The sequence below is a fragment of the Aulostomus chinensis genome, chromosome 16 (assembly GCF_037954235.1).
Source record: "Aulostomus chinensis isolate RoL2024-O1b breed Wild chromosome 16, RoL_Achi_v1.0, whole genome shotgun sequence".
Taxonomy (NCBI): domain Eukaryota; kingdom Metazoa; phylum Chordata; class Actinopteri; order Syngnathiformes; family Aulostomidae; genus Aulostomus; species Aulostomus chinensis.
In genome coordinates, this window is record NC_141335.1 from 15,516,470 (window position 1) to 15,530,818 (window position 14,349).

Below are 14,349 nucleotides of genomic sequence, written 5' to 3' on the forward strand. Positions count from 1 at the left end.
CTCTTTCTATTTTACATCACACTCTGGATCACACCAACTGACCAGGAAGTGCAACTTTGCCACTCTGTAATAATCCTCCAAATAGGATAGAGCACTACTGCCATTATCTTTTAGCAACTGTAGTGTCTGAAATCTAATCAGTGGTCTTTGTTTTGCCCAGATAAAAGTAGATATCATCCTATTCCATTCATCAAATTGCTTTGGTGGTATCTCAATTGGCAACAACTGGAAGAGATACAGAAGGCGGGCAGCATGTTCATCTTAATAATGTCCATCCGATTGTACATATTTGTCAGTAAACATTTTGGGGAAACTTACTTTGGGGTTGCAAAGGGTCATAAGGATATTGTCCGCATATAAACAAATTTTGTATTTTGTGTTTCCAATCAATATACCAGTTATGTCCTTTTCCTCTCTTATCGCCTGGGCCAATTGCTCAATAAAAAGAGGAAAAAGTGTAGGGCTATGGGGGCAGCCCTGACGACAAGTATTGTATTAGACAGGACCCATTGATTATTATTTTGGCTGTGGGGGAGCAGTATAAGGAATTCAGACATCCAATTACCTGATCATTGAGGCCAAAACATTTAAAAACCAAATACAAAAATTCCCATTGAACGGATTAAAAAGCCTTTTCAGCATTAAGGCTAATGGCTGTAGATTCCCTATCGCTACTTCTCATCCGATTAATGAAATGGAGAGCTCGTCTCACGTAGTCTTAGGTTTGCCTATGCTTCATGAAGCCCGTCTGATCTGGGTCTATCAGATCTGGGACAATATCCTCCATCCTTTTAGCGAGTATTGATGCATATAATCTGTAATCCATGAATTGGCACTGAAATGCGTCTGTACGAGCTACCTTGCGTCTTGTCTTTACCTGGTTTGGGGATCACTGAAATTATAGCTTGTCTCCAGGAAAGTGGTGTCTCCCTGTCCCTAAAGACATAAGAATTTTTTTTTAAAAGGGTTTATACCATGCCACTGGATAGCCATCAGCTCCTGGCTGGCATTTTTACCAGTTTTTAATCTCGATATGGCTTTATTAATTTCTTCATCCATAATGTATTGGGTCATTATTTTATTCTGCTTCGTTCCAAACCAATGGTAAATCTGAAGATGATAAAAATCTGATTCAACTATTGATTCAGTTGCCAGGAGTTGTGAGTATAAATTCTTAAAATAAGTTTCAAATGCATATTGGATATCCTCCAGTTCATGACACATTTTATCAGTCTGTGAGTCTTTAATTTTGTGAATAAATCTCGCTGCCAATTTTTGTGTATCCTCCATGCAAGCAGTTTTTTAGATTTTGGGCCATTTTCATAGAAAGTTTGTTTGATAAATTTAACTCTTTTTTTACCATTTGACTTTCATATATGTTATTCAGAGTTTTTTATGTTTCTAATTTGGTTTATTATTACGTTAGTGACTTCCATCCTTGAAGTGTAGATTCAACTTCTAATTTGGGAGGGGAATCCCTTAACCTGGAAGGTGCCCTTCCCCGTGCCACCCATTCTCTCTGACAGGTTAACATCAGAGTAGTGCACATAGAAAAGTAAACAGTTGTCAGTTTCACTGGAAAAGGTTTACAGTAGAAATATAAACCTGATCATGCTGTACAGTCTGGTGTGGTATTGAATGTAATAATCTTACCATTCTCTGTAGATTACTCAGTCATTCACAATACCAAAAACTCTCATGAAGCCTCCTCATTGCGACAAAATGCCTTCAGTTTGTCCTGAATATGTTTGTGGCGAACCTCCTGCTGCCGACGTAATTTTAGGCCAGCTGTTTCCCATGGAGTTTGTCTTGATCTCATCGGAGGTGCGCGCTCTGCGTGTGTGTGTGTGTGTGTGTGTGTGTGTGTGTGTGTGTGTGGGGGGGGGGGGGTCTGCTCCATGTCCGTCCGGGACAAGTCCCCTCTTCCTCAGATCATCAGTCGCCTCCTCCATGCTGTTCTAGACAACTAGCCCCGTGTTGAAAAACACCCTGAATCTCGCTGGGTAAAGCACCTGAAAACGAATGCCCTTCTCCTTAAATGCTTTTCTGATAAAGGTGCATACCTTTCTTTTCACATGTAATTCTATGGGGTAGTCCCGGTCAAAAAACACTCGTCTTCCATTGTAGTGAATCTCCTTCTTTTTCCAAGCGGAGCAAAGCACCTGCTCTTAGTTGTATACTCCAAGAAATAAACGGACCTAGGGTTGGAATCTTGTGGCAGTCTGGGTCCCAGTAATTGGTGGCAGCACTGAATACCGAAAGGGGTCTCTTAACATCTCTGCGTGACTTTCCTCCACATCAGCCACTCTCTGCTCCATTGCCTCAGCTCTATCTGTAATTTCCTTTAACTCAGATGAAATACCGTTTAGTTTTGTACATATTTCTACTTGGAAGTCCACCAGCTTGCTTTTGAGTGTCCCTATTGCCTCATTCAGTTCTTTTTTCACAGCCACAAGGACCGCCTGTATCTCGGCAATTATCTTGGTTTGAATAGCCTCCATAGTCTCTTGCTCAGCTAGTATGCTAACATTAGCTGTATCCTCAGTTTCCATTTGCAAATTATCATCTATTCTTGGGTTTTGTTGTGAATTCTTTCTAGTCTGTCTTTTCTTTCCCCCTTAAATGCTACATTGATACATTTTCTGCCTGATAATCCAGTATTTTGGGGGGGGGGGGAATTAAGCTGTCTGGGAGCTGCCGTTTGCTCCTATGCCATCCTGGAAGTCCAGCAGCTTTTGATTTTGAGATAAAGTACCACTGTGGGAAGAGCAACAACAATGCTGATGCTTTATCTCGAAAGCAGTCTCCGGGGCCACAGGACGTAGAAGCGATTCTAAGTTCCTGGTATCTCGTTCCCCAAGCCTTTGCCGCAGGTCCTGCAGTGTGAAAAAACTTCCGCCAATCAAGCTGTTGTTGCTTCTTTGTCCCATCACGCACCTTCTGACCTCCCGGCACTTCAACCAGCTGAACCTGTCTTCCCGGAGGAGGTTGTTAAGGACACACACATATACCTGCACTTAGTTTCATATGGCATTTGTTGGCCTCATGTCCCAATGAAATCTTGGCCATTGATTTCACTCTGCTGGAATCCAGCCATAACGGGTTGCATATTTCATTGGGATTATACTAATTTTGATATTTTTGTTTTGTGTGGGTTGTTTAGCACGTTTTTGGGTTTAATTATTTTTTGCTAGTCATTTTTTTGTCTGCTGTGCATGCTTATTCAGGGTCTGTCAGTGTGGACATATTTCTGATTACTTTAGTTTAATTGTGTTTCTTTGTTGTGGGTGGTTTGATTTTGCGGGTTATTTTAGTTTTTTAGTGTTTTAAAATAACGTATTGTAAATAAAAATGATGAAATTGTACACTGGACCTCAAGATTTCAGGAGTGACACACTTGTGTGCTTACAATTGTTTGAAGGGTTAATCTACTCTCCAGGTGAAATTTCTGGGGTGGCGTTGTTGGCAACAGATCATCTAATAAATAAATATTGGCTGCCCCTCCACCCCCCCTATCATCAATGAACACCCAGCCATCACCATGTCCAAGATCCTGGATGTGTGCCCAAGGGGAAGGGCTTCCAGCTCCAAGTAGACTGGGTGGGCCAAGGCCTGGGCCTAGATTTTGAGGAGGCTGATTTTTGGATGAATCGCTGATTTGGGACCGCCAGGTGGCGTCCATTGGGGGGGGGGGGGGGGGGGGATACTGTGGCGTTATCAGTCCTGTGACTTTTTTGGTAGTTCCTGTTCCTGTGTTGTGTTGGTTACAGCTCACTTACCTGTGTTTTTCCCCTGAGGCTCACCCTTCCCATTTGGCGCTGAGGAAGGCCGATCCCATTTGGCGCTGAGGAAGGCCGATCACACCTGTCTCTGCTTTGCAATCAAGCGCCTTCAAGTAGGCTGCAGAGACTCCTCCAAGGTGCCAGAGTCTACCAGCATATCCCTTGTGGTATAGCAGTCTCAAGGCCTCTCGAGTCGTCTCCTTTATAGTATATCACCAGTGTCTCTAGCAAATGTTACTAACTTGTCTTTTGTCATCTGGCTTCCATCCACAGTCCAATGGTCAGACGGAAAGGAAGAATCAGGACATGGAGGTGGCCCTCAGGTGCATGGTTTCCTGGGATCAGCATCTTGGTCTTCACATCTGATGTGGGTGGAGTATGCGCACAATTCATTGATTAGCTCAGCTACCGGGCTATCCCCTTTCCAAGTGTGTATATGGCTACCAACCACCTCTGTTCCTGGCACTCAACACCGAGGTCACCTGTCCTTCTGCATATGCTTATGTTTTCATTGTAGGTAGACGTGGGCACAGGCCCGGGTAATCTGGATCTCCTGCGATCTGTGGACAGGTACACCACCGCTCCAGCCTACCGGAAAGGGCAGAAGGTATGGCTCTCCACCTGGGACCTCCCGCTCTGGGTGGAGTCAACAAAACTAGCTCCGAAATTTGTGGGTCCTTTTCCTATCCAGAAGGTAATAGGTGGTGGTGAGACTACACCTCCCACGGTCGATGAGAGTGCATCCCACTTTCCACGTGTCAAGGGTGAAACCGGTCCACAAGAGTCCCCTGGCCCCACCCCGTCCGCCTCCATCGGTGATCGTCGAGGGAGGCGACGACTCATCCGGTCCAGGAGAAGTAGAGGGGTCCAGTACCTTGTGGACTAGGAGGGATACGGCCCAGAAGACAGGTCATGGGTGCCGTCCCGGCATATTGTGGACCCTCAGACGATTCGTGAGTTCTACGAAAGGAACCCAGATCAGCCCGCCTGGGTCTGGCGACTGCGTGAGAGAGAGAGCTCGTGTTGCAACATTCACCAATATTTTGTCCAGACTGATGACCACCCCAGGGTTGCCAGAGAGGATTGTGTTCATAATCTTTGGGAAGAAGCTGGGTTGGAACTGAAACTGCATGTGGGGAACAAGGAAAACCTGATGTGAGAGACAAAAGCCATGAGGGTTATGGCTGTCAGCATCCAGCAGGACCTGCAGGTATCCCTGACGATTGTCAAGTTTTGAAGTCAGAGGCACAGAGATAATAGCATTGTTCACCAGAGGTCACTACAGTGACTTCAGGCCCTGTCATTTTCCTTTCCACAACAAGGTTGGAAAACCAGGGGGATGCAGCCACCCGCACAATTATGCCTGCCTTCAGGAATTTATATAGTTTAGTTGTGTAGTCTGGTACAGTTACTTCACCCTGCGGAGCAAGGGGCAGGTGGTGCAAGGGCTGGATGTGTAGGATGTACCACAAGTTGAATTATGGGCTTGTGGTTAAAGGCAGTGAGGTAGCCCAAGCCATTGAACTTGAATGAGTTGAGCTAATGGACAAAATGGTGAAGGAAAAGCCCAGGGTGCAAAACACACAAGATTGGCTCCATGGTAGGATACTTGGAGAGTGAACTTTTGGGGGTACCCTTGTCCCATTCAGCATGCATGGGTATGGGTCAGTGAGACTGAAAAATTGTCCTTTGCTGCCAAGATTGTGACTGATGGTTCTTTCATTCATCCCTGGCATCCATTAACCTGACAGCCACTATCAAAGTTTCAAATGATTGCCAGTAGATCCATAGAACTCGTAGTTTGTTACAAGGCAGGGTGAAAAAGAGGGGAAGGTGAGAATGGAAAATCTATTTTAATTGGCAATGTTATAATTACAATAATTACACTGCGATACAGCATGTACTTAAATGTTGATTGTATGCTGGAACACACCACAGCAACAGCCACTACTCCTTAGTCACTTGCTTTCCAGAAACTGATGTAAAACTCAGTGAACACTGTCATAACTTACTTTGCCAGACGTGGCGCAAATGTAACAAAATTGACATACAACAATTTATACATGTATACAAGAAATGTAAAAATTCAGTTTATCGTCATTTTGTTATGGTAAGATTGGAAACATTCATAGCATTCCAAAATGACACAAGAATTTTCAAGTATGAAGAATTTTGCCATTGTTGACAACCAGCAAAATGGGCACAATAGTAATATGACTAGTTCCATTAAAAGTAAGTGAGTTGGGGAAGAAGTTTAACTGTAGAGGATTGTGGGAATGGGAGAATGTTTCACAAGTGCACTACAGTACACAAGAGCAATAAAGAAAAAACATGGCACATATTTGTAAATGGAAAAAAGGACTTTTAACACCATCTAAGACCATTTTTGACAATGATTTTTCAGGATTTTTCCTATTTACTACAGAAAAAACATTGTTAAGGGGGAAGAGTTCTGTTTCTATCTGTGTAATGTGTTGTCATGTTTATGTGCTGTGATGTGTGTAATGTTGTCATGGTAACAGGTGACCACCAGTGGGTACTGTCTACTACCTCTTGAAGCAGTGGGCAGCTGTGAGAACCCAGCAGGGGTTGATGAGGGATGCTCCACACAGAGGATGACTGCCTTTGGCATGAGACCTGAGCCATAGAGACACCTGCCAAGGCCACTCACCCCTGGCATACACACACACACACACACACACACACACACACACACACACACACACACACACACACACACACACAGAGTTGTGCAGTAACCCCTTATGGTGTTCTTACTCAACATTGGACTATATCTAATAATGTTTGTCCTGAGACAAAACAATGGAATGTGTGCTTGTGTGATGTATGTTTTTCAGACCATGCAGATGTTGTATCAAAATGGTTTGCATCAAACAAAAGTGTATGTGTGTGTGTGTGTGTGTGTGTGTGTGTGTGTATCTGTGTGTCTCAATGGAACAGGAAAACATAATCTTTTGCACTCCAGAATAGTCTGTTTGATAGATGTGTTGGTGGAAACCCTTAAAAAGGCAAGGTTGCTTTTTTTTTCCAAAAAATATACCTTAAGAAGTTCCTTGACTTAAATGTTGTGTATTTATGAAACACATTTACCAACTGAAAAAGTGCAGATCATGTTCAGATGTCTTCCATTATCTCTTTCAGACAAACAGTGAGGAAATTGGGCTCAGTTTTTAAACTATCACAATGGAGTCTTCTCATTAATATGTAATGATTTACATTGTGGTACTTGCTTTTGACCCCAAAGAGTAGGCATGTCACCAAAATGTTTCCTTGAAACATTTAACATCATCATGCCAAATGGAACTATTTCAGCCAAGCAGGATCACTAAGAACACTGAGTAGTTTTGTTCTATCCTCTACTGAGGGTGCTCCAGAAGTGCAACATTTGGTCTTCTTGCATATTGAATAATTTTCCTAAATTTTTGAGCATCTAAAAGTTAATAGTTTAATACAGTCACTTTGGGTTGGTTAACTTCAATATGATATGAGTAACTGACCTCTGGCCTGGTGCAAAGAATGATCACATTCACGCATGCAAAATTAAGAGTTTAAGTGTTCATGTGTTCCCTGTTGTTAACACTGCTCAGCTTACATACATGTGAGTGTATGTCATGCCAACCTCAATGACTTATTTCCTCCAATGATCCTGCGTCGGCGGCGCTGATTATTGCGTGTCAGGCCGCAGGCCATGGTGCCATCTACCACGGGGTCCAGGGTGTAATCACAGATCACTCCTGCATCTTCGCTGTGGTGGCAATCATGGTCATCTTGACCTTTGGCTGTACACTGGCCTAAAGTTGATTCAGTGCCTAAGCAGCGGACATCATCCAGGTGGATGGGACCTCGACCCTCACCGAAGTATGCCATGGATCGAGCTTTAGCCACACCACTGGTTAGACAGTAGAAAAAACAACTGCTGTTTCATTTTCTATTAATATGTAGATGGTTTTTAATAGACTGTATTAAAACTGTACAAACAAGAATAATTCTGCAGTCATCAGGGTTCTTAGGATACTTTATAAAAAAAGTATGAAAAACTTATTTCTGACAGAGGTTGTGAGGTGTAACTTAGAAATACTAAAACCACTGGAATACGTCTGATATTAATAAATATTTTCTTCTTGCCCTACCAGAGAGTTCCATAAGAATATCATTTTTCTGTAACCAGCTTATTCATTTTGGCCTCTGCATTCTTCATGTTTTTTTTATTCTTTTAATTCTTTCTTTTATTTTTCTAAAATATTTTTAGCATTGATAGTTTATGTGGTGTCAAAATCTCCACCTACTATTCAGATCAGTGAAAAAAAGAGAAAGTCTCAGAGGATGTTCTGTATTGGTTTTGTAAACCCCTTATGGTTCCTAAAACTGTGCACTTCCATAAACTTCCTTAGGCCCACCCTTTACAGAGGGTCATCATACTAACGTGAATCCCAGCTGTCTGCACACTACAACTGCATTGACATCATTCCAGCCATCATCGCACACGCTTCCCCAGTGGCCCTTCATGAAGACCTCCACTCTGCCCTCCTTTCTGCTCTCTCCCGCAACCAAGCGCACCAGAGGGCCTGTGAACAAACATTGTAGGATTACAATGGCAACATCTCTTTAATTCATCACACCTTTTGATAAGTGCATTTGATGTTGATTAAAATCTAATGAGTGTAATTAATCATTATGCAAAATGTTATCATTCACAACCTCCCCATCAGCATCGCCAGTTGCCCTTGTCTCCAAAATGTGCATACTCATGGGCAAGAGCTTCTGTGGAGTTTTTTTTTTAAATAAATCTCAGTTTGATTAGAAAATGTTATACACCCTCTTAAGTGTTTATCAGTTTATATCCTTTAAGCCACCACTGTCAAAATGTGCTTATTTCTTGAATACTGGTTCATGAGAGGTACCTGCAGTGTTATATTGTGAGATGTCGTGCAGCTGGCTAACTATCCAGTAACAATGTAAGACTGTGTTTTAAGGAAAGTTAAAATGGGACAAGTATCCCTATGCCTTCTTTTTAAGATACCATCCACTAGTGAACTCACCACTTGGAGATAGTGGGCCTGATGTGTCATAACTATGACCTTCCCTCTCACAGTGGACACCAACATCTTCACTGTGGGAGCAATCATGTTGACCCCACCCTGAGTGGGCGCAGGCCAGGAGGGAGACCTCTGCTCCCACACACTGTACCTCATCTAGCAGGATCAACCCATGGCCTTCTTCATAGACTCCATCAGGAGCAACCTTGGCTGTTCCCCTGCATACATCATAGGCATCATATCAGAATACTATGTCAAGATATCGCCTAACAATATCATCTTTCAGTATCACCTCAGGATATTATCACACACATAACCTGCAGACACATGAGGTCTACATTTTGGACATGGTTAAATGGCAAGGCACTGACACACTAACTGACCTGTAGCCCAGCTGTCTACACACTACTTGGGCATTGACTTCAGTCCAGTTGTCATCACATATAGTGCCCCATTCTCCTTGAAAATAAATCTCTACACGGCCTTGCCAGGGGCCATCTGCCCCCACCAGACGAAGTGCACCATCTAAGAAACAAAGATATCAAAACTTAATACGGTAGGCTTAAAAGGTAATTACATGCTACATCTCAGTATCACATATCTAATTATGAGGCATCTTAAAAGAATTGGACACACAGCACACCCTGCTTTGGATGAACTCATTGACTATCTGGTACCTGTGTATGGGTTGCAAGAGACCCCAGCGTCCTCTGTGTGGTCACAAGTGTGTTGTTCCCAGGTCATATGAGGACACTCTTCCAAAGAGAGCTCATTGCCTGTACACTGAACCTCATCCAGGAAGATGGGACCAGATCCCCGGCCAAAGTGAGCCCCTTTCCATGCCTTGGCCACACCCCTGAAGATCACAAAGTAACACAAGCTTTAAGCTTAATCTTGGGTTACAATAGTCTACTGTATGCGTTTATATTAAGGAAATGTAGAATATACTGTATTTTTGAATACATTTCAGGATTTAGGCACTGTAATTTTCAATGCAACAATTATGTCTGCCATTTGTGACAACATGTGTGAAGCAGTACAGCAGCATATGGTTGTTCGAATAGCGGTATGACATTATGAAACCAATTTTTTTTGACAACTTCTCCACCACTTACTATTAATTTTAAACAACAGTTTTGTCAATGTTGACATATGCATTTCAACATGATCAACCACAAATTCAAGCTTTTCTTTAGTCTAAGTCTGTCATGATCTGATTGTGTAAACCCTAAGTCATTGACTCTCTGTGTTGTATCCATCCATCCCATCCATTGTCTTCCGCTTATTCCTACATTAAGGGTTGCGGGGGGCTGGAGCCTATCCCAGTGTCAATGGGCGAGAGGCGGGGTACACCCTGGACAGGTCGCCAGTCCATCACAGGGCCAACATAGAGAGACAAACAACTATTCACACTCACATTCATACCTTCGGTCAATTTAGAGTATCCAATTAGTCCTAGTCCCCAGTTGCATGTCTTTGGATGGTGGGAAGAAGCCGGAGTACCAGAGAGAACCCACGCAGGCACGGGGAGAACATGCAAACTCCACACAGAAAGATCCTGTGCCCGGACTCGAACCCGGAACCTTCTTGCTGTGAGGCCACAGTGCTAACCACTGCACCACCGTGCAGCCCCCTGTGTTGTATCTTTAGTTCATAATATCATGGACTAAATTAGTTTTTTTGAAAATTAGTTTTGTAGATCCCATCTTAGCTGTGTTTCCTGTTTTTCCTTCGTGGGTTTGTAGTTTGTGTTTTTCCTTATGTTTTAGTTTGCTCTTGTCAGTTCCTGTTTTATTTTGTATCACTTCCCTCCTGTTTTTTTGTCGGCCTTACAATTCCTGTCTTTGTCTGTTTGCTGCCTTTTTTCAGGGAATAACCTGTGTCTTGTCTGGTGATTAGTCTTTGTCAGTCACAGCCCTGTTCCTTGTGTCTCATACCCCCCCCAAAAATCCTTCCCTGCACTCAAGTTCTCTCAACGTCTTTTAAGTGTGTGTCATTAGTTGAATTTGTATTTGGAAACTGTGAGGGAGCAGGTTATGCGGAAGTCGACTCTTTTTCTGAGCATAAAAGATAACAAGGAACAGAGATGTGACCGACAATATCAACATTTTGTGTGTGTTAGATATTACATTAGATATTCTTCTATTAGTCCCATGACTTTAACTTTTAACATGTACAGATCAATTGCTGTGGTAACTCCACATCACTGCTTGCAGATCACCTTCGCAGTTGAACTGCTATGTCTACCTTACTTCAGTGATTAACCATTGTTACTGCAAATCAAATTGGTAAATGTATTTGATTCACCTATTTTTACCAGCTGTACTTATCAAGATTCTACAGCAGACATTATATACCATCTACTACAGTACAGTATATCTAATTATACCACTGGAGGGCATGTTGGCAGAACTGATCTTGTCCAGTCTTTCTTACAGCAAATCTGCTGACATGTTTTTGAGTTGTCTTCCTTTCTCACAAACAAACAGATGTGAGATCACAGAGGTGCAATATTATGATATTTTTCTATAATTCTCTTGTAGAATATAATAGGATAGAACTCTGATAGATGGAATCTTGGATTCTCTATCAGTAGCAGATGTATGTGGGTACACTGCCTACAATTATATATTCAAGTTTAATGCATTTATATAGATAAGGTTGATATTATGGAAGAGCAGGGAGCATTTGCGTAGCAGTAGCTGTTTCTTACCCCAGGCCCAACTGTCGACACACCACCTCAGCATTAGTATTGTCCCATTGATCATCACAAACAGTTCCCCATTTGCCATCATGGTACACCTCGACACGGCCCTCAAAATCTTCCAGGCCTCCCACCAGTCTCAAAGGGATACCTATGCCTGAGAAACAAGAGGTTTTTCAGCAAAACATATCAATTTATTTAGGATTATACTTCATTTATTTTAGGATTTCCATAGAGGCTTGAAGAATACTACATGTACCACTGAGAAACTGATCAGTGCTACACAGATTAATTTCAAGCAGGGACTGATCTCATGTTTCAGCAGACATGATCATTATAAAAGGCATGACTACCATAACAACTATCACTACCTTCAAGGCTCCATAGCACTCTGTCACAAAGTGCATCTTTGCTACCTTTTACCTCTGATCAGAAACTTTTGCACCAAAGTGATGTAATATTGATACGGGGGACCTGTGTTGTGGATGGACTGAGACTTAAGTGCTTAATAATTACTGATGTGTGCAGCAGAAGGCTTGAAACTTTGATCCTGTGTAGCACAATACTATATCATTGACTATATTTCATGTTGTCATGTGTCCGGCATTATATTGTATAAGGATGTAATTGATCCCCACTAACAAACAGACACCCTGGTCTCACCTTCAGGTGCAGCACAAATGAGCCCTGCTTCGTTGCCATTAATGCAGTCACTGGTAACAAACTTCCTGCTCCGGCACTCCAGCAGGGAATTCTCATTACCACGGCAACCCAGACGTTCATAGTGGAAAATGGAATCAGGGAACATGTAGGAATGCTGCAGGGGTGTACCGATCTCACTGTAGGGACAGTGTAGATGCAAGATGAGATGAGATGATGATAAACCCCTCACTCCTATATGTCTTTTAAACACATGGGCTTGTAACCTCAAGGCTAAGTCCCATGGAATCCCTCATGATATGAACTGAAAATACTGAAAAGTATTGAAATCACAGTTCTGATCAAAGCTACACATCCAGTCATATGAAGCTGAAGTGGAAAAAATTAAATGAATCAGTTCATTGCTAAACAATGTTAGGACATGGACGACATGGGCATGTACGAACTCAGGCTCAAAAGGCTCTTACTGACAGAATGGTTTTTAGATAGAAACAATAACAGCCACACCATACACTGTCTTTTCATGTGAGGTACCTTATCTACAGCATTAGATAGGGGAATGCAGGTGCTGCTAGTGACTTTGGTAAGGGTAATGTTTGTTCAGACATTGCATTGTAAGAAGATAAAGTAAGTTTTGCTGTTTGCAAAAGTGTAAATCTTCTGGAACCCAGCCTCTTGCTTCATGGGGAATTGTTGGATCTAAATCACTGTGGTGGTAGTGGTAGACCCACTCTACTTAGTGTGTCATGAGATAACTTTTGTTGTGATTTTGTGCAAAATAAATAAAATAGACTGGACTTCTTTTTCACACAGTAGCAAATCAAAATGTTGATAATGTGCCAGGTAATGATGCATTGTCATCTTGGGGCTTAAGAGACAACTGGGGTCTGTTGAGTAGAATGAGCGCCTGTGTGTGTGTGTGTGTGTGTGGGGGGGGGGGGGGGCTACTGCATGAAAGTGTATAGAGGAACTGCATTGATGCAGAGAGGACAGGCACTGCAGCCGTAGGATAAATTATATCAAAACTTAAACTTATCAATACTCTGGTCTTAAATAATTAAGCCATTCAATACTGAATTTCAGTGTCCATCCTACTTGCAAAACAAAGTACAGTTCAGATTTAAAAGAGGGCCATGAGGAATTTTAGTAATGGAATTGTAGTTACTCAAGGAATCATTTCAGCCCTAAATCACAAGAAAAAGTTAAAGTATTTTTGATAATATTCATAATATTTTGACTCTCCTAAAGTAACAGATTATTCAATTTGTTATTCTAATGTTGTGATACTTGGATTAAGTTACAAATTATTTTTATGAAGTAATGACAACATGTATTGGAAACATTTAAGGATCCCTCTGAACCCTGTTGGAAAGTTGGTACTAAGTGTCTGTGATCGATTAACCAGACTTGCTCGGCTGTGTGCTAGGTTAAGAGTAGAAATGTTGGCCAAGGAACGCTATCAACTTTGGGAATTATATCAGCAAAGATATATCAATGACAACAGGAATATAATGTGACAAGCATGATACATGCCCATGCTGTTTATATTGCACACGTCAAAATGACAACAGATGTGAGATATTTGCGGCGCTATATTGTGATAACATTGCCAACAAAGATAAAACAGATACAAATTTATGGCAGTAACTGTAAAACTAGCCCATATGGAGCAGGGCCAGCTCCGACTGTCTTACAGTAAACCTGCCAGCTACAAGTGACACATACAGTAAGGTGTCCCTGGACATCAGCAGTATGCTAGTCCAGGCTGACTCCCTTACCAGAGGCATACCACTCTGAGCAGGCACCTGCCTCTAATTTATCCATACCATACTAATCCAACCAGACACATGCCAACAGACACTTTTCGATCTCACTGTCTCTCAAACCTTGAGTGACAATTAACCTTGTAACTCATTCCAAAGAGCAGGAGCAAATTCATAGTATATAACTCACTATTTTCAGATAGTGACCCAGTCCTCGATGAATGCGGGGTTTGGCATCAATCTTCAAAACCCCTATGCATAAGAGAACTCTTCAAAGCAATGAAGGTAATTCTATTTTTACAAAAGGTAACTTTCATGAAGGACTTTCGAACTCCCTTACGGATATGCCTTCAATAAGAACAGTCAAAAGCAAAGCTAAATCT

At 42.1% G+C, this 14,349-nt stretch overlaps 1 protein-coding gene and 1 long non-coding RNA gene across 8 annotated transcripts in view; one reads left to right on the plus strand and one right to left on the minus strand.

Annotated features, from left to right (window-relative positions):
* Positions 1-14,349, minus strand: part of LOC147247669 (neurotrypsin) — an 86,080-nt gene that overhangs the window by 9,651 nt on the left and 62,080 nt on the right. For 5 of the 7 annotated variants that reach the window (XM_086180017.1, XM_086180019.1, XM_086180018.1 and 2 more), the window contains 8 exons: positions 12,207-12,382; positions 11,553-11,700; positions 9,517-9,695; positions 9,223-9,364; positions 8,843-9,057; positions 8,227-8,368; positions 7,423-7,692; positions 6,333-6,455 (listed from right to left, as the gene is read on the minus strand). In XM_086180017.1, the coding sequence (XP_086036143.1) occupies positions 6,333-6,455; positions 7,423-7,692; positions 8,227-8,368; positions 8,843-9,057; positions 9,223-9,364; positions 9,517-9,695; positions 11,553-11,700; positions 12,207-12,382 (1,395 nt within the window). Of the gene's footprint in view, positions 1-6,332; positions 6,456-7,422; positions 7,693-8,226; positions 8,369-8,842; positions 9,058-9,222; positions 9,365-9,516; positions 9,696-11,552; positions 11,701-12,206; positions 12,383-14,156; positions 14,212-14,349 lie in introns of those variants that run through there. The other 2 variants (XM_086180024.1, XM_086180020.1) reach the window with 2 other exon arrangements.
* Positions 4,095-4,608, plus strand: LOC147247670 (uncharacterized). The gene is made up of 3 exons (XR_015109371.1): positions 4,095-4,149; positions 4,300-4,389; positions 4,474-4,608. It is a non-coding gene; the product is annotated as an uncharacterized LOC147247670 (long non-coding RNA).